Source organism: Triturus cristatus, chromosome 2_2 (assembly GCF_964204655.1).
Source record: "Triturus cristatus chromosome 2_2, aTriCri1.1, whole genome shotgun sequence".
In the NCBI taxonomy this organism is placed as follows: Eukaryota; Metazoa; Chordata; class Amphibia; order Caudata; family Salamandridae; genus Triturus; species Triturus cristatus.
The window spans coordinates 1,046,899,674-1,046,919,028 of record NC_140582.1 but is presented as its reverse complement, the minus strand read 5'-3'; the positions used below and the strand labels follow the sequence as shown (position 1 = coordinate 1,046,919,028).

At 41.1% G+C, this 19,355-nt stretch overlaps 1 protein-coding gene across 4 annotated transcripts in view; it reads left to right on the top strand.

Annotated features, from left to right (window-relative positions):
* Positions 1-19,355, top strand: part of FAM193A (family with sequence similarity 193 member A) — a 489,141-nt gene that overhangs the window by 96,297 nt on the left and 373,489 nt on the right. For all 4 annotated transcript variants that reach the window (XM_085642531.1, XM_085642534.1, XM_085642533.1 and 1 more), the window contains 2 exons: positions 9,010-9,179; positions 12,282-12,449. In XM_085642531.1, the coding sequence (XP_085498657.1) occupies positions 9,010-9,179; positions 12,282-12,449 (338 nt within the window). The remainder of the gene's footprint in view (positions 1-9,009; positions 9,180-12,281; positions 12,450-19,355) is intronic.

Genomic DNA, 19,355 nt, shown 5'->3' with positions numbered 1-19,355 from the left:
TTTTTAGTGGAGCTTAAACTAGATGAACAGATTCAGCTGCTTGATACCTTGCAGACAGGCATAGACCCCTGCAGATTCTGGAACTTTCCCTCAAACATGGGAGAAAAATCTGCGATTATAGCCAAAGTTTGCTATTTTGTAGGGTATTTTTGGTTCGAAAAACTTAGTGGGATTTATGCAAGTCATTCTTTTCAGATACCCCAGAGTGTCTGCTTTTCAAATATATCTAGGGCTGGTAGATTTCCTTGGGTGCATGCTGACCCTGTGCCAAAATACTCCACTCACACCCTACGTAAAGTTGACTGCATTTAGATGCAGAATCAAATCGTTACCCATTCCGTAGAGAAAGTACATACTTACCTAGCAGTATAGTTGGGAGAAGTACGAGAAAGATGAATGGTGTAACATTCCTCATTTACAGGCAACCTAAGACTTCCCTCACAGAAAATGTCCATTTGTGATGTACTTCTGTTTCTCCACTTCATTGTTGTGAGTTGTTTTATTTTCTTGACTATGGGATAAAAGTTGCGTTGGAAGGTAGACCCTCATCCACATAGCATTGCATGCTTTATCTGATCCTCTCATCTGGCATTGGATAAAATTCCTTTTGTGTTGTCACTCATTTGTATAGCACACAAGTGCCATGGACATCAAATACAGTGATGTGCATCACATACAGTGATGTGCATCACTCCTACCATGACGATCTTCCTTCTACCTACATAAGATTCTGCTGAAAACCAGTCTAGGCTAAGCTTTGACTTGCTCTTCGTTTCTCTGTCTCATTATAAGCCCTGAATAATAATGTGAAGTTGGCGACTTGAACATTTACTTGCTCTTCGCCATGGAAGCCTGCATAGGTGCAGGAGAACCTTCTTTCTTGCTCCTGTGGTAAACCCGCTGTGCTTGGAAGGAGCTCTGTTTAGGTAGAAAGTGGCTCCTGACTGGCAAGGTGACTGCTAAAAATGCAGTCGATTTTTGCCAAATCCCACTAGGGTGTTAGAGGATGTGCTACTGACCCATGTCTCAGACAGTGTGAGCAAATCTGCATTTAAAAACAGTGGTAAACAATCTGGGACAGACTATCCTAAGTTTCCTAACAGCATTTCCAGAAACACCAATGATCTTGCAATTTGGTCAACAAGGAGCTCAATCAAAACGTGGCAGCTGTTTTGTACAACAGTATGTGCACTGCATTGACTACAATGAACTTGTAATATGACACATGGGACATCCACCACGTTTTGACAGAGGAGGGAGGCTGCAAGCGGGCTACAGGTATTACTAATGTGTTACTCAGTGGCTCAGATTATGTTTGTTTGGAATTAATAAAAATATAATAGTCGGACATAATCAGGATACCAGGTCTAACAGGGGCGTATCAATAGCAGGCTCTGGTTTCACCCAAATAGAAAGTGCTTGTCCACATCCTACAGATCAATCCCTCAAAGTAATAGCCCCAGTATGCACCTAGGATATTGAAAATTAAACCTAGTAGGAGCGGCCAGCTAGCAATAATCAACATACAAGTGGTACCTGAGCCGTGCCCTGTAAGAAACTAGGCAAGTCAAGGGAAAAAAAGCAACCCAAAAAAGCAAACCTACAACCCCTCCTCCCTCCCTATCCATTAGTCCGTTCCCCCCCAACCCCCCCCCCCCCCCCCCGGCGTGTCACACCAAGCAAAAGTTTACTCTAACATCAGGGTGCAATACAACAGTCCACAATGCACATATTATACGATGTAGACCAGAAAGTTCTGCGGCGTCAAGGATATTTACAATCCGGGATGCAGGAAACATAGTGAGCCAGTTATAGTAAAATACAGTCATCCGGGTGGAATAGCTAGGTCTCCATCCATGGAGTCCACATCCAGATCAGCGTCCGGGGCCTTCAGTAAGACCACCAATGTCTACCAAGCCCTCGCAGCCTCCAATGCTTTTTCACTTTTCGCGCAGCCAGCAAGTTGAAGTCTAATGATGCTCTCGCATTCCGCCCACTTAAGAAAGTCAACTTTCCACCTGTGAATACTGGGGCCTCTCTTGGATTTCCAGTGTATTGTAATATTTCTTTTGGCCAATATAAGACCCAAATCTAAAAATTTACTAGTGATCTTATTTTTAGATGTGTGGGGGAATCAGTGCAGCAGACAAGGGCCTATAGCGGGTTCGTTCTATCGCTTGGTAATGTCACACGAGTGTCACCACCTCCTTCCAAAACATCTCGATCTGGGGGCAAGCCCACATCATGTGACCGAAATCCGCCTCCTCCGTGTTACAACGTGGGCATAGGGCTGTTTGTGTACCGAAGTATTTATTCATCTTGGCTGGGGTGAGGAAAGCTCTGTGGAATATAAAGAAAATGCACCAGCTGGAACTGGGCATTCGTAGTGCTTTTCCACGCCCGCTCAACCAGTTTGGCCCAAACCTTCTCAGGGATCTCCTCGCTTAAGTTCCCCTCCCACTTCTGTCGCAATACCGACAACGGAGTCAGCGCTTTACGCGTCATGCGCCTATAGAGACAGATAACTGCCTTGAAGGTACCTGCCGCTAGTACTACATGCTGACAAGCCATAGAGGTCCGCGGCTCAGACAGCCCTTCTCTCCAGTGCTTTTGGATGGCCGCAACAAGGGCAGAATGAAGCAGAAAGTCCCCGCGAGGCAGATTGTATCTATCCTGCAAGGCATCAAAGGGAAGGAGGGTGCCATCCTCATAGGTCTCCTAAAGTAGCCATGCCTCTCTCCCCCCAGGCCGTCCGTGCAATCCAGTTGCCCCATGTGGTAGAGCAGTGCACATAATCAGAGGGATCTCAGGTGCTTATGCATGCGCAATCTGTGCGCTCCTCTGATTTCTATTCCAGCACAGCCGAAATGTCCGGAGTTCACTAGTTAAGTACTTTGAGCTGCAATGGCAGTTGCAAAATAATACGAGAACACTTGTCCTGTGACTCCCCTGTTCGTCTGGCCCCAGAAACTCCTGCACCACTGCTTGGGTAAGCCACTGTAATTGGGCCGCTAAATAATACGTCTCGAAGTCGGGCACCGCCAGACCAACGTCCGCTTTCGGTCTCATTAGGGTTTGCAGCGCCACCCTTCGCCTGCCAGTAGCCCAGAGAAAACCCATGATCATTGATTGGAGCTGCTTAAACATAGACGCTGGCACCCAAATTGGTAGGGTTCGAAAATAATACAGGAACCTAGGGAGGGCTACCATCTTAAGAGCTAACCGTCCGGCCACCATTAAGGGCAAGGTCCCCCAGATTTCCAAGTTGCCCTTAAGGTCCTTGATGGCCCTGCCCACATTACCCTCCAGAAGGTTTGCCTGTGTATGATAAATACGAGTTTCCAGGTATACTAAGCAGTGGTGTTCCCATTGTACCCCATCAGTAATTAGAGGGTCCCCATCCAAAGGAACAGTTGGAACAGGCATGACTTCGCCCAGTTCGCCTTGAGTCCAGCAATCCCCTCGAGATCTTGGAGTAAGCGCTTTGCGCCGTCGAGAGCATCAGCTGTATTTGCTAGGAACATGAGTAGATCATCAGCATAAAGTGCGATGTATTGTGTGATGCCCTCCACACGAAGTTCTGGATACCGTGGCCCCTTCTGAGCCTGAGCAGCTAGTGGCTCCATAGCCATGGCTAACTGGGGAGAGCGGACACCCCTGCCGCGTCCCTTGGCTCATCTCACAGGCATCTGAGATCAACCCTCCCGTTTTAACCCGAGCGGTGGAAAGTTTGTATAACAACACTATCCAAGCCACAGAAGTATCGCCCAATCCAAAACTACGCATGACCTGAAATAAGTAAGGCCATTCAAGGCCGTCAAAAGCCTTTTCAATATCGACCGAGAAAATGGCAGCAGAGTCCCTCTGGTAAGATTCCGCTTCCAGCATGCGAAGCTGGCACCTCACATTGAGGGCGGTGTTCCTTGTCGGGATAAATCCCGCCTGATCCCTGTGGACTAATTGGGCCATATATGGGACCAACCTCGTCGCCAGGATCCGACTCATAATCTTATAATCTGTAGTAAGCATGAACAGTGGTCGATACGCGGTCCTATCGGAGGGCGACTTCCCTGGCTTCAGCAACAGAATGCTAATAGCCTCGCGAGTAGTGACCGGTAGTTGTCCCATGCTCCTCGTTATAAAGTATGACTAACTTAGGGGCCAAGAGGTCAATGTAATTCAAATAAAACTCAACCGGCAGGCCATCCACCCCAGGGGTCTTCTTTGCCATATGTTTGATCACTCCCTGAACTTCCCCATACGTTATATCCTGGCCTACCAACTCCGCCTGCATCGCATCAAGCTTCGGAAGGTCAGCTGCTGCTAGAAATTCCCTGAGAACCTTCACGTTCAGAGTCACCTTGCTCTGCTAGAGATCCGTGTAATATGCGTGAAATTGATCATTAATCCTGTGTTGAGTATAGCCCTCTTAAGCTGCACAATTCTAAGATGACCGTCCCAGACAAGCGGGGTTGGGCAGCCAGGCCAGCCACGCGCCAGATTTATCTCACTCTGCATGAGCACGCGCCAGAAACTTTTTATAGTCGCAGCAGCGCAATCTCTCTACTCATACGGTGACTTTCTCCCTCGCCTCTAGTAAGTCTTGCTGTCTATTAAGCCGCTCAGGCCAGTCGCGTTCCACCTCCTGCAAGCTCTGATCCGCTACCTCTATTTCTAGCAATAGGGTCTTGCGTACCCCCAACACGTTGGCAATACAGTGCCCCCTCATCACAACCATAAAGGCATCCCACTCCACAGCAGAAGAGCACGCCATGCCCTTATTGTCAAGGAAATATTGGGTGATGCCAGCCCCCACCACCTCCCTAAAGACCTGATCTTCCAGGAGCTCTGGATTTAAATGGCAAGTTGGGATAGCGGAGCGCGCCGGGGACCAGTGTAGCCGTAGAAGCAGTGAATTATGATCTGAGATTGTCCTGGTAAGATATTCGCTATGCTTGACCGCATGTATATCTGGGGAGCACAGTATCACATCTAGCCTAAGGTGGAGCTTGTGCAGTGCCGAGAAGTAAGAATAATCCCGCTCTCCCGGATGAAGAGCCTGCCACGCGTCGACCAACCCCCATCGGATCTGCCAATCCCTCCTGGCTACAGAGATCTTATGGATAGGAGCATCAGGGAGAGGTGGGTGCGATCTATCCAAGCAGACATCAGGAACGGAATTAAAGTCCCCATCCATAATCGCCGATCCAGTCAAATATGTCACCAATTTCCCAGATAGTTGTGTGAAGAAGGCTGGATGTTCCGCATTGGGCGCATGTATACTACCCAGTACCACATCCTTACCATTAAGCCGCCCCGCCACCATCACATATCTTCCCTCTGGGTCTGCTAGCTGCTGCACTGTGTGGAAAGGCAACCCCCCTCTAACCCATATTAATACTCCCTGCGCAAAAGCAGAGTAAGTGGTGTAAAAAATCTCACCCTGCCATCTATGCTGCTGGGCGATTCAGTCGTGGCGCATGATGTGCGTCTCCTGAAGGAAGGAGATTTGAATCCCCCCTACACACCAAATAAGCATGTATTTTTTGACTGCGCAACATAGAATGCATACCCCTGACATTCCATGACATACATTTCAAGTCAAGCAATGAACCCATGAGTAAGCTGTGTACAGTCCCCTAATTGACTCCATATTGTGACACACCAATTCCCCAAAAGATCCCCATTACAACGAAAAACAAAACCCCAACTCCCCTTCCTCAGAACAGGCACTAAAACACTATTCCCCATCCAAACTAACTAAACATTCAGTGTCCTCTCTCAGAGGATCAATGGGGAAGGCAGCTGCAAGCCGACGCTGTTTGGCTATGTAACCCACCCTCGAAGCAGCGCCCTGCCACTGGCAGCACACACATCGCCCCAAACCCGAGGGCAGAGTACGACTGTCTCAATGGTCCCCCACCGATCCGCCAGCACAAGCAGATACAATGCCATATCAAGAGGCCAAACAGGTATAGAAGCGTGAGAAAGAGAAGGAGTAAAAGACAGAGCGAAGTAGCACCAGAGAGGCAACAAAACATTCAAATAATTTCATCGGCAGTGCCAGGGGTAATGTGCGGCAATTTAACACTGTCCGCATTGGACACATCAGAGGCCGACCCATCAAACACTTTTCTCCGAGCCAGTGTCCGCTCCAGAAGACGGTTTAGGATCTTGCAATAGCTCGGACACCACCATTAGTGCAGCCAGCCTCTCCCTCTGGGAGGCACTGGGTGTCTGTTCGAAACGATGTCTGCGTCCTGTTCAGAGTCCCTTTGGAACGCTGCTCACCCACAACCGGGGCGGCCCTCTGCTCCGCGCCCCGTTTTGTAGGCTTTGATCCAGTCCCAGACATCTTGAGGATTTCCACAAAAATGAGCCTTGCCATTCAGAGCTATCCGCAGACGTGCTGGAAACATCAAGGAGTACTGAAGCCCCTCATCACGCAAGGCCCTCTTTACTGCCAAAAACGATGTGCGGCAGCGCTGGACCTCTAGCGTATAGTCACGGAAAATCAACACCTTGGAGTTGTCCACTGTGTAGGGCCCCGTGGAGCGCGCCCTCTGCAGCAGGACATCCCTGTCTTTATAATGTAGGAGTCGAGCAACGACGGGCGGGGACCCAGTGGGCCTTCTCTAGAGTGTAGAATTGAGTCAGACCAGCAGGCGCCACCACATCCCGGAACCAGCTCTCCAGATAGTCAATCATGTTGGCCCCTTCCACTCCCTCCAGCAATCCCTGCACCCTAATGTTATTCCTGCGATTGCGCCCCTCAGCATCTTCAGCTCTCTTCTCCAGCAGCTGAACTCTTTGGGAGATGTCGCCTATCTGGGCGGACAGGGATTGCTGCACCGGTGCCATGTCCGCCAGGGAAACCTATGTCTGCTGCTCAGTGGCTCAGATGGGGGGGAAAAACTGGTATGGATTATTGTAATTAGTTTGTGGAGAACTATTCGAAAGACTTTCCAACTTATATGGGACAATTGACAGGATGAATTGTTAAGTAAAGTAATGAGCCCTGGAAGTTGTGTATCCATTGGCTGCAATTAAGGTGACATGCAATTTTCCCAGAACTTCACTTTTGTGTGATGTAAAGTGAAGCAAGTTTGAATGCACAGGACTGCTGAGATGGGCACCTTTTTTCTCTGCAGAGTATAAAGTCCACATCTAGTTTACTGCTCTTATCTGTTGTAGGAATGAGGCCTGCAATGTGTAGATCCTGCAGCCTTGCAATGTCCTCTGCAATAGGTGACGTAGAAGCTACTACGATTACAGTAGCAAAACTGAGAACGGTCAATGCCTTGTCAAGAAAATACTTCAGTTTTTATGTTCATCTGATAGACAGCATATGCATTATACCCTGCCAAATGGAGCAGGCGAATAGCCGACTACTTGTACCATGTGCTTGCTGTACGACTCGCATCACATGATTGAAGTAGTTGGGTAGGGCTTATCAAATTTGCCTGTATACTTGTTTATAATCAAATGTACAGTTGGGCTTCTGCACTGCTGCCAACTGACCCTAAACTGTGACCGGAAAAATGCTCTTATGTACTGTAATGCACACATGTACTTCTCACCTGCTTGAGAATTTTAGTTAACAGTTTGTTTCAATGCACTGCACTGATCTTTTTGGAGCTCTTTACAGGCTCTCCCCTTAGCGAATCTTTAGAGCTGACTTCTATATAAAAATTGTCCACATAAAGTTTATAACCTTTATGAATGTGATTAAGGAAGGACAGAAACTTTCATTAATTCCTAATGAGGAAGGTCGACCTGCAGAATTTATTCTGGAGTCCTTCACAGTGTAGACTCTGACTGTATGCATTATCAAGGGAACTCTTGTACATGTAAAGCTTAATGCCCTACCGAGTTCTCTTGCTTGGTAAATAGTCTGAACAGCAACTGTCCTTTTAAAATGGTCAAATCTTGAACCACTATAGTCTTTATTGGAGCATAAATATGAGGAAACGTGGCAGAAAAATGTTTCTCAACAGACTGCATTTTGAACAATCTTCCATGGTCTGCATGGACCCATGGCAGTGCTGCAGAGTTGACACTGAAATGCAGCCTAAGCTACAAAATCGAACACTATCTCTGCGATTGACAGATGGATGCTGAGTGTTGCCCATACCGTGAGGCATTTTCGTAGAATGTAGAGGTATGCATATAAATGTTATGTCACTAAGAATGGTGTATGTGTGCAATGAGCAAAAAGAGAATGCAGTGCAAGTGAGAGGAGAGCACAATGATTTTGGAGGCGGAAAAAAACATGTGAGCATCTTATCCTTCCATTAAGAGAATTTAATGTAGCATGAACAGAAGAAACCACATAAAGAACGTTGTTTTTTTTTTTTTTTTTATATAACTGAAAACACATGGTGACATACACAGCAGTGCACCTACAACCCTGAGGCCGGCTGCCTTCACTCTGAGAGGGAAGTCACATCCCGGAGGCCGGGCATCGCTGTGTCCAGCAGTTGTAGTGCAATACATTTTTGCAAATAATACGTTATTGTATGTCAAATCCCTTATTCACTTCCCATATGGGAATACTTAGTTTTCTTTTTAGACTAAACAATTAAATCGACGCCCTCAACTCCCCCTACCCGCAAACTTTGAGGCGTCCAGTCAGTCATTGTCCTGAAAGCTATACTCGTACTCACTGCCCAGTTGTTAAGTCTCCATGCAGAAGGTACTACACTCCGTATTTCCCGCAGCAGACAGGTGTTTTTTTGTTGTTTTTTTTTCCTTTTCGTTCAGTGACTATACTCACACACACACACACACACACACATAGATCTATATTTTCCAAAGAATATGTTTAATTAGGGGCTATTTACAGTATCAGCGCTTTTGGAGAGGACACATACTTGCACTCAAAGCAATGCTTACCGTTTGTTTCCTCTAAGATTTTTATCATTGACCTAGTGAAGGTGGTTGTTAGAAGTCCAGTTTGTTTCCGCTGGCTAACAATCTTGTATGTGTATTTATGTTCCCTTGTTTTAGAATCAAGATTTCCTCTTGCATATGCCACTTGCTAACAGCGGATCACAGCAAGAATCTTTAGGAGGTGGGAGAATTACTGTTGGTGCACAGAGTGGCCCATCTTCTTCAGATCTCAATAATTCTACAACACCAGACGTAGCTTGTAACTGCGAAGCATGTAATGAACGAAGGTGAGTCATTTTCTTCAGGAAGTATGAGCATGCAGAGGAAAACATGGTTGTGCATTGTCAATTCTGATGTGTTTTAAGATAACTTGGCAGTCTAAAATTACTTTGTGATCCATCTGGTTTTGATGGTAGCACAGTTTAAGCACAATTATCATTCTTCATAGCTCAGGTAGCAATTCTCAGTATTGTATCCATGCTTTCTTTATGGTGAACAATGAATTCCCTTGGATTTTTTTTTTTTTTTTGGGTTCATGTACTATCTAAAATATGTATTTGTGGATGACACTTAGCGCATCTCACTGTGCATTGCTAGGGTTTTATTTTCTTACATTGGTCTACCACACTGCCCTGAGGGTTAACCACAAACGCGTTGTAGACATTCTATTCGGGTATAGATGATCTGGTATGACATTCACAAGCAATAGCGGTTTAAGCAAAACCAACTGTAAAATGTTGATTTTCTTGGCTGGCTCTGTGATCCAATTACTATATTGACATGAACTTTGGATAATTTTTATTACTTGGGGCACTCTATAGGGGGAAGCCTCTGCTCATGCTGCTCCAATGTGTTGAGATTGCATTGCCTAACGTTTTTGGAGGTTACGGTATGGAAGTTTATATTTTGTGTGAAAGATGATGTTGCTAAGACCTGTGGTAAGTTGGAGCACCTTATAAGGACCCTGAACTGGTTTATCAGTACTGAAGGGGGCAGCAGCAGATATAGATACAGAGGAGGAGCCAGTCTTCAACAATGATGCTAGTGTATACTTAACTTTCTGGTCTTTTTCTTGTGCATGTACTAACATAATCTGGCCTCAGTGCCATTATCATCTAAAGGAGAACGTTTGAACCGGGTACAATTGATGGTCCTGGATGATGAGGTGATGACAGTCTTCAAAGTACCCTTTGTATTAGCAGAGGTCAGTATTGCGGTCACTGGCCTGGATGCTTTATAGGCACCTGTTCTTGATGGGCTCTCCCTTTATTTGTACAAATCATTTGTGAAACTACGGGTGTGTAGCGAGGTGTACTCTTAAGGCCTGCTCACAAATAGACTCCCCGGTATAATGCCTCTGGTTGTCGTATTTGTTTCTTTTTTTTTAAAATAAAACTGATATAGAGTGCAACTCTTAAAGACAGTTATCACTCCTGAATTAAGATAGGAACATTCTTGCCAAATAATAGTTACTAGACCAGTCATCTACCTTGTGACGTTCTGGTTTGTAGTAGCTTGAGCCATGCAGCACAAATATTTTTATACTTAAGAATGAGAACTGAGGAGTGGGGTTCAATGAAAACATTAGGAACATGATCCTTAGTCTTGTTGCTAAGTCCTACTGAATGGGATAGTGTTTCCCACAGATCAAACTGGAGAGGGAAACTAGGGAAAATGCTTTCTGCCCCCACTCTTGTGCGTGTTGCGGTTTTTACAGATTGGTAGTTAGATTACAATACTGATATGGGACCTCTACTCTGGTGTTACACAGCAATAATCCCCTTTGATCAATATTTCATGCTCCTGCCTGAGAACTGCCCTCGGACAAATATTTGTTCTCCAGGTAATTTAAAACAATTCCAAACTTTCTCCTTACCACAATATAAAACTAGCTGGGTAAGCCCGTTTTGTGAATCATGCCCTTGGAGAAAGTGCTATACGAAGACTATTATTTCTTGATTCTAATATGATTGATTGCAGAAAGACTTCTCCAGGATTAAAATTATTATTTTTCTCAAACTACTGTACCTACTCTTGATGCAGTAGATTGTGTTTCTGACTGCCTTCTTTGTAAGAAGGTAATCATGTCTGGGATTTTCTTGTGCAGGAAGGGAACAGTACCTATGCAAGTTTTGACATCGGGATCAGACAGTCTGTGGGACCTCTGCGACCATGACCTACCAGCTGTACTACTCAACCTCATTAACCCAATATTTCATGTACTTGTTCAATTTCAGCATGTCACAGAGCTGAACATTTAGCTGATGACTCCTCTAAATGCCTCCACTATGGAAAATGGCTTTCGGTGGAAATTTGTCAAGTTCCAAGGACCATAATTCTTATGTTGCTACTTATCACTCTTATCTGCTTGAAACATTCATTAATATTTGTTAATTCCGCTCTTTAGTCAATTTTGCATGACTAGCTAGGTGATTGCGCAGTGAGTTAACTACCTGCTGTTGGAAGAACTTGTGATCAGCCAATCGCAGCATATCTTATTATTTCGGGGTCAGAAAATAACCATTACATTTAGAAATCGTAATACCATATACTCTTAGTAATGTCAGAACTGCATTATGAAGCACTGTGTAAACTTTTGACACATAAAGGCGTAGTTAACTTGAGCAATGTCTGTTTACTATGTTTAATGGGAAATAAAGTATACGCTGCACCAAAATATAAAGGTAATTAGGCTGGATTTCTACAGTGGCTGCAAATGTCTGTACCCCCAGTAGGTCCACGTTCCTCACCATAAAATGTACCGGACACTCTGAATTTGGTTACTGGAAGGTGGACCATGGAACTTTGAAAAAGTATCTTCTTTAATTGGTTTATATTTCTGAAGGATATGGCCTTCCTTCTTAACCATTTAATAGGTTGCTAATGACTTCTGATTGTTTATTTGTGCCAAGCGTATTGTTGGAGAAGGAATGGACCATGGTAACGTCACTAATTCTCCCTCAGAATGAATCCGTTAATTATATTTTTTGGATCGCTTTTTTCTTTACCTATGCTATCTAATTCTGTGGATATATCCTTACAAGTGAGTAGTATTCTTGTGGCTTAAATGTTAAGGTGTCCTCTAACTTAACTGGCAAAGACCTGGTCTGGAAGTGTTACAGTGGCCTTATTTTTTTTTTATACGAGGCCCTATTTCATCACAGTTGTTTGATAGATTTATTAAAACGTTATTCAATTAGCCCTTTGCATCCCATCACATTGTTAAGACTTGCCTATAAGTGGGCAAATATAGCTGCACCAAGCAGCTTTTTCTGGCATATTGTACTGGATTAAAAGTTTACTTCACATCTTGTAAACTTGTAGTGTTGGTGGTATAGCCACCATTTTTACTTTTGAAATTTTAAATTTCTATTTCATGTTTTTTCCAGAGAAATTTCAGCAGAGACTGAACGAGAATCTCATCAGCTTCAGAATTACTGGTCGGAAGTAAGATACATGGTCCGCTGTATATATCGACAAGCTGGCACTCCACTTGCAGATGACCAGGACCAATCCTTGGTGCCAGATAAAGACGGAATGAAAGAATTGGTTGATAGGTGCATGTTTACCCATTGGCTTCATGTGCAGGATTTTCCCATGTCATGATTTTATTTTTCATCCTTGAATGTTATAGAATAATATCTCTTTAGTATGAAATTGATCAAAACTGTGATTTGCTGTTTGCTTATCAGTTATTTAATTGTTGAAATATCATGTTGCTTATTAGCCATCTGCTTATTTAATAATTGGAGAGTTTCATCAGATGTCTATTTTTGTAGTATGAAACTCTACTAAAACTGTTATCATCTAACCCGCTACAAAAACATTGTTTAAATGTGTTTTTTAAATGTTGACAGTAGGTGGAATCTATGTAATTCCTGAGAACGTTGACCGTACTGTAAATGCCATCGTCACATATTTATTTTCTGCCTTTGGAAGCATACTCTTCATCAAACATTTTTATATTGTTTTGTAACGTGAAGCTTTTCTGGATGGACATGTTGTCCATTATTCTGCCATCTAGTAGCTGGGAATTTCAACTTCGAAACTTGGTTTCTTATCTGGTTGTATATAGTGACTAATAATACCATTTTATTGCTCCCTCCTGTCTTTTCCAAGTCTAAAGTGGAAAGATTTGTCTAATTAGTGTCTATATATATCTATATATATATAGATATATAGATATATAGATATAGATAGATATAGATAGATATAGATAGATAGATATAGATAGATATAGATAGATATAGATATAGATAGATATAGATAGATATAGATAGAGATAGATAGAGATAGATAGAGATAGATATAGATATATAGATATAGATATAGATATAGATATAGATATATATATATATATATATATATATATATATATATATATATATATATATATATATATATATATATATATATATATATATATATATATATATATATATATATATATATATATATATATATATATATAAATATCCAACAACTTGTCCCTGCGGGAGGAGCACTAGATAGCTGGTGCGGGCGGCGAGGTAAGGACAACCTCGCTAAATATCAAAAAGCAAGCTTTGTTGAACACAAAGACGCCGCACTCTTCCTGAATTTTTTGAAGTATTAAAGTTTTATTTGCTCTTCACCTACGCGTTTCGAACTATGGCAGTTCTTGATCACGGTAGTATACATGAGTCCCTTCTCACTTTCCTTATTTATACCAGATCACCACTATTACCCGCAATGAGGCATTATGGGTATGGTAGTTCTTTATACACAAAATGTATTTATTACATTGAGGATTTGGCGTCGAGTCCGAGTGACCACGTGGGCACTTATGTCAAAGGGTGAAAGTGATGCCTGAGTGGCAAGATTATCTATTTGGGCAAGTTGACATAACAATTCAATAAAGATACTTATAGTAAATATCTGAATATTTGCGTTTAGTCGCAAAGCATATCCACAGGGGTTATGTGTAAATGTCAACGTGGCTGGAAGATATTAAAATAGATATGATGGCTAATGTGCCATTAGTGAACTTGTATTTCCTTGTCATGACAAAAGATGACCACGCGGTACATCTGACATCGACAGTGATCCTCTAATATATACAAAAATTATAATCTAAGTGAACTCATTTGCATTTAAATTACACTCTATCAATTCAAAATGTTGCAAAGGGAGCTATTTTTGTCTGAAATATAATGTCAATTGTTCATAAAGTTTTTACAAATGTACATAAAGTTCATCATCTCCGTTCAATCCTCCAGGAATTCTTGTCTTGAAACGGATGATTAGTTTTGATTCTAATCGTCTCAGTTTTTGAGTCCTGTTGCCACCTCTTTAATGTTCTTTAATACATGCAATGCCCGAGTACTTGATGTCATGCCAGGTCTTTCCAGTATGACTCTGTAGATGTTTAGTCATTGCATATGTCATGTCATTGTTTTGGATTGCGCGTATATGTTCAAGGATACGCTTTTTCAACGGGCATATTGTTGATCCAATGTATCTTTTTCCACACAAACAGCATTCAATCAGATAAACCACAAATTGAGTATCACAGGTAATCTTGTCTTGAATTGTGAAAATGCGATCTCGAGGGTCTTTGATAGATTTTAGATTCTTGCCTATTTTGCAAGCTTTGCATGTCATGCATTTTGTGAATCCTTGTTGTCTTACTTCAAGCCAAGATTTCGTTGTTCTGTTTTCAAAATGGCTGTTCACCAGTGTGTCTTGAAGTGACGGTGCCTTCCTGTATGATATTAGAGGATGACTTCCGATTGTTGGTCCAATATCAGGATCCTTTTTGATGACGTTCCAATATTTTAGCAAGATTTTTCTGATGTTGTAGCTCTCTTTTGAGTAGGTCAGAATGAGTCGAGGTCTTTCTTCAGTAGTTTCTTTTGCTTTCTTTCTTACTGTCAGAGTTTGTGCTCTAGTTTTTTGTCTAGCTTTGTTTTCTCCACGTGTGATGTCACTGTGTTTATATCCTCGTGAGGCAAATCTTTGTTTGGTATCCAGAAATTTTCTCTCCATCTCCTCTGGCTCAGAACAGTTCCTCTTCATTCGTAGGAACTCACCATACGGGATACTTTGCTTTAAGGATTGTGGATGAAAACTAGATCCGTGGAGGACGCTGTTTGTGGATGTCGCTTTTCTAAAGACTGTTGACTGAATCTTGTTCTTTTCTGCCTTTGGAAGCATACTCTTCATCAAACATTTTTATATTGTTTTGTAACGTGAAGCTTTTCTGGATGGACATGTTGTCCATTATTCTGCCATCTAGTAGCTGGGAATTTCAACTTCGAAACTTGGTTTCTTATCTGGTTGTATATAGTGACTAATAATACCATTTTATTGCTCCCTCCTGTCTTTTCCAAGTCTAAAGTGGAAAGATTTGTCTAATTAGTGTCTATATATATCTATATATATCTATATATATAGATATATATATATATATATATTCACTGAAAAAACCATAGGTTTCACACACGTTATAGTTGGGAATTAGCATTTAAAAAACCTTAGAAATTCAGTGAAAAAACCATAGGTTTCACACATGTTATAGTTAGCTGGACATTTTACTCGTAAAAAACCAATGAAATTGCCCCGTTATAGTTAGTTCAGCTAACTATAACTCGCGCGCCCGCAATGCACTGCTGATGACGTCACATATTACATCACTCATGACATGGTCAGTGACATCACTCATGACATCACTGATGACATCTCAAATGACATCACTGATGACATCACTGATGACATCATCCAGTGAATGTGTGTTTTTCTGAAAATTAAATATGTTTTATATATGTATATCTCAAGGTCGATGGAAGAATAAATGGGTATATAAGTGTCTAAATGGATGATTTGTTTTTGAAAAATTGATTGTGTAACTGACTGATTAAGTGTATCTCTCACTTTGTGTATAAGTGGCTGCATGGGTTGGTGAGTAGCTACATGGGTGTCTATATAGGTTATTAGTTGTTTTTTTGAGTATCAGTCTGAGTGTCTGTATGGTTCGGTGGGGGGTATTACGTAGTGCATAGGTGCATGAATGAGTGACTCACTGTTTGTATGTGTTGAAGACAGCATGTGTGCAGGACTGTATGGGTGGATGAGTGTGTGTATGGGTGTGTTAGTGAGTGAATGACTGTCTCAATAGTGTCTTCAGGAGTAACTACATATGTTTTAAACTAGTATATGTGACTATTGGTGTATATATGTGAGTATATGTGAGAGGGAGAGATTGAAAGAGTTCCTGTATGAATAAGTATGTGTTTCTATAAGTGATTGTTTAAAAGACTAAGTATGTGTAAGTTTCCGTAGAAGTAAGTGTGGTGGTGTGTGTATAACTGTATATGCAGGTGAATGTATGTTTGATTCTTTATTAGCATGAGTGACTATGTGTGTGAGTAACTCTATGGATGAGTGGCATTGTGTAACAGGATGTATAGGTGTATGAGTACATATGATGAGTGAGTACATGTATGAGTGACTGTATAGGACTGTTGGTGAATGAGTGGATGTGTATGTGGATCTTAGAATTACTGAAGAGGTTGTTGTAACTGGTATTGGTATGTCCATTGTTTTGAAATTTTTAGTCTCTATTTTTGAATGTGTGTATCAAAGCTTATATTAAGGTGAGAGGAGGTCTGCCACTCTATCACAAGGATGATGTCATCAGTGATGTCATCAGTGATGTCATTTGAGATGTCATCAGTGATGTCATGAGTGATGTCACTGACCATGTCATGAGTGATGTAATATGTGACGTCATCAGCAGTGCATTGCGGGCGCGCGAGTTATAGTTAGCTGAACTAACTATAACGGGGCAATTTCATTGGTTTTTTACGAGTAAAATGTCCAGCTAACTATAACATGTGTGAAACCTATGGTTTTTTCACTGAATTTCTAAGGTTTTTTAAATGCTAATTCCTAACTATAACGTGTGTGAAACCTATGGTTTTTTCAGTGAATTTCTAAGGTTTTTTAAATGCTAATTCCTAACTATAACGTGTGTGAAACCCATGGTTTTTTCAGTGAATTTTCAAGGTTTTTTAAATGCTAATTCCTAACTATAACGTGTGTGAAACCCATGGTTTTTTCAGTGAATTTGCAAGGTTTTTTAAATGCTATTTTTTTCTTTTATTCTTCATTTTTTTCAAACATATTTTTAATTTAATTTTCTTATCTTTTATAAAGACTATGCTTAAATTTTTAAAATCCTTAAATATTTTTTTTATATATATTTTTTAAAATAAACATGTAAAATGTATTTCCAGATTTTTTTTTTTTTTTTTTTTTTTTTTTATAGTACGCGTACCGTAAGCTCACGGTAAGCGTACGGTTTACGCAACGTCCGTAATCTATCTACGCTGCTTGCGCATAGTTACGTACTTTGCGTAGCCGCGCGTACTGCGCGTGGGACGCGTGCGCGCTTACGCAACACGCGCACGTTACGCGGAAGTGCCGGGAAATGACTGTTATGCGCATGCGCGCAAGCGTGTGTCTTTTTTACGCGCACGCGTACTTTTTGCCGTAAGCGTACCGTAAGCGTACGGTAGGTCATGTGATCTTGAAACACAACTTTTGATTGGTTGAAACTACTTTCAGTTCTAGAACTCTCCTACACCACACCCATTCCCCTCATTTCTGCTTGTGATCCCTTGGGAGAAGGAGCTGGTTTGTCTTTGGGATACGATGGCAGAACAGCAGAGCTCTTCTGAGAGTGAGGCTAGCACCAGCAGCACTGTCTTGAGGCAGAGAGCGAGGAAAGTAAAGCCTTCTTACGTTTGGGAGTATTTTACTTTTCCAGAAGGCCAGCAAAAGGTGAATGCACCCTTAGTTACTTGCAAGCTGTGTAAGCGTGTACTTTCTAGAGGTAATCCTAACAGGAAGTATTCCTTTGGGAATCACACCATGAAGAGACACCTCCAGGAAGTACACAGAAGGACACATGGTCATCTTTTTGGAGGTAACTCTTCAGAAAGACGAGCCAGTACATCCACAGCAGCTCAGCCTGGACCATCATCTGCAGGGCAGACTCCTTCTTCTGCAGGTCAGGTGAGCCCTTCATCTGTGGGGGGAGAATCTCCTTTTGCTGGCCCTCTGGAAATTAACCCTCGGTTTGCGAGGGTTGAAGTACGGTGCGCCACTTGTCACGATCTAATTACTTATAGGGAGACCAGTGTTTCCCTGGTGAACAGTAAAATAGATCAGCACACTTGTCGTACCGTCTAATATTCCCAATCTTTCTTTCCTCTGTCCCTGCATGAACACAACGGTTCTTTTAAGAGCCAACCTTATCTTTCATCTTTTTTTTTCTTTTTTTTTAAAAACTTTTTTTTTTTTTTTTTACCGTACGCGTACGGTAAGCGTACCTTTTTTTTATTTTTTTTAAAAAAACACTAAAAATCATTTATCTCATTACAAAGTCCTTGAGAGACTACAATTTTTATTTTTAACTTACCATACTCACTCAAAAAAATATTTATTCATTTGTTTTTTTAAAAAATAGTTTTTAAAATGGTTGTAGTTTCCGAAAATTTTCTATATCGATCTGAAAATAAAGAAAAAAGTATTAATATTTTTTATCCATTTTATAATACAATACACATATTTACATTTTTTACAAAAAAATATTTTTGCCTTATTTTTGCTGTTTTCAGAATATATTGCATTTCACTATTAATTGTGAAAGCAATTGCATTCATCATTTTACAGCGGGCAAAAAAAATTAACAATCACAAAGATTGTATTAAAAAAGCCCAGAATGTCTTCTCACTTAAACTTATCATTACAGAAATGCATATTATTCTAAAAAAATATCATCTAAAAACAATACTTTTTTCTTTAAAATACCGTCTGATATGTTTGTTTCAGAAGTATAATCACAATATTATATCTCAAATAACTCCAAAATACATCTGATTTTATTTCCTTTAGGCCAAATAGTATTTTTTTTTTTTTCCTGGAATAAATTTCCAAGGGAAAACCATTAAAATTCTAAAGTTTAATCTGTCCAGATCTCACCAATTCTCTGTAACATTTTGGTTCACGAAAATTTTTTGAATAATTTATTTAGTCCACAATAGAATTGCTTACTTTTCCACATGGCCAAATAGTAATTTTTTAAATCATTTTTGAAAAAATTTCCAATGGCAGTCCAATAGCATTCCATAATTTAAAATGTGCAGAAGTTACCGATTATCTCTAAATTATTGGTTTTTGAAAATTGCATTAAAATTTAAAAAAGTCCACATTACAATTGGTTATCTTTCCTTTAGGCCAAATGATAATTTTAAAAATCTTTTTTCTACAAAATTGCAATGGTAATCCAGTAAAATGGTAAAATTATTTTGTCCAGATCTTGCCAAATCTCTCTAAAATTTAGGTTTCAGGAAGATTAGATAGGAATTTGCTAAATCAAAAGGCAAACGTTGTTTGAAAATCAATTGGGAATCATTACA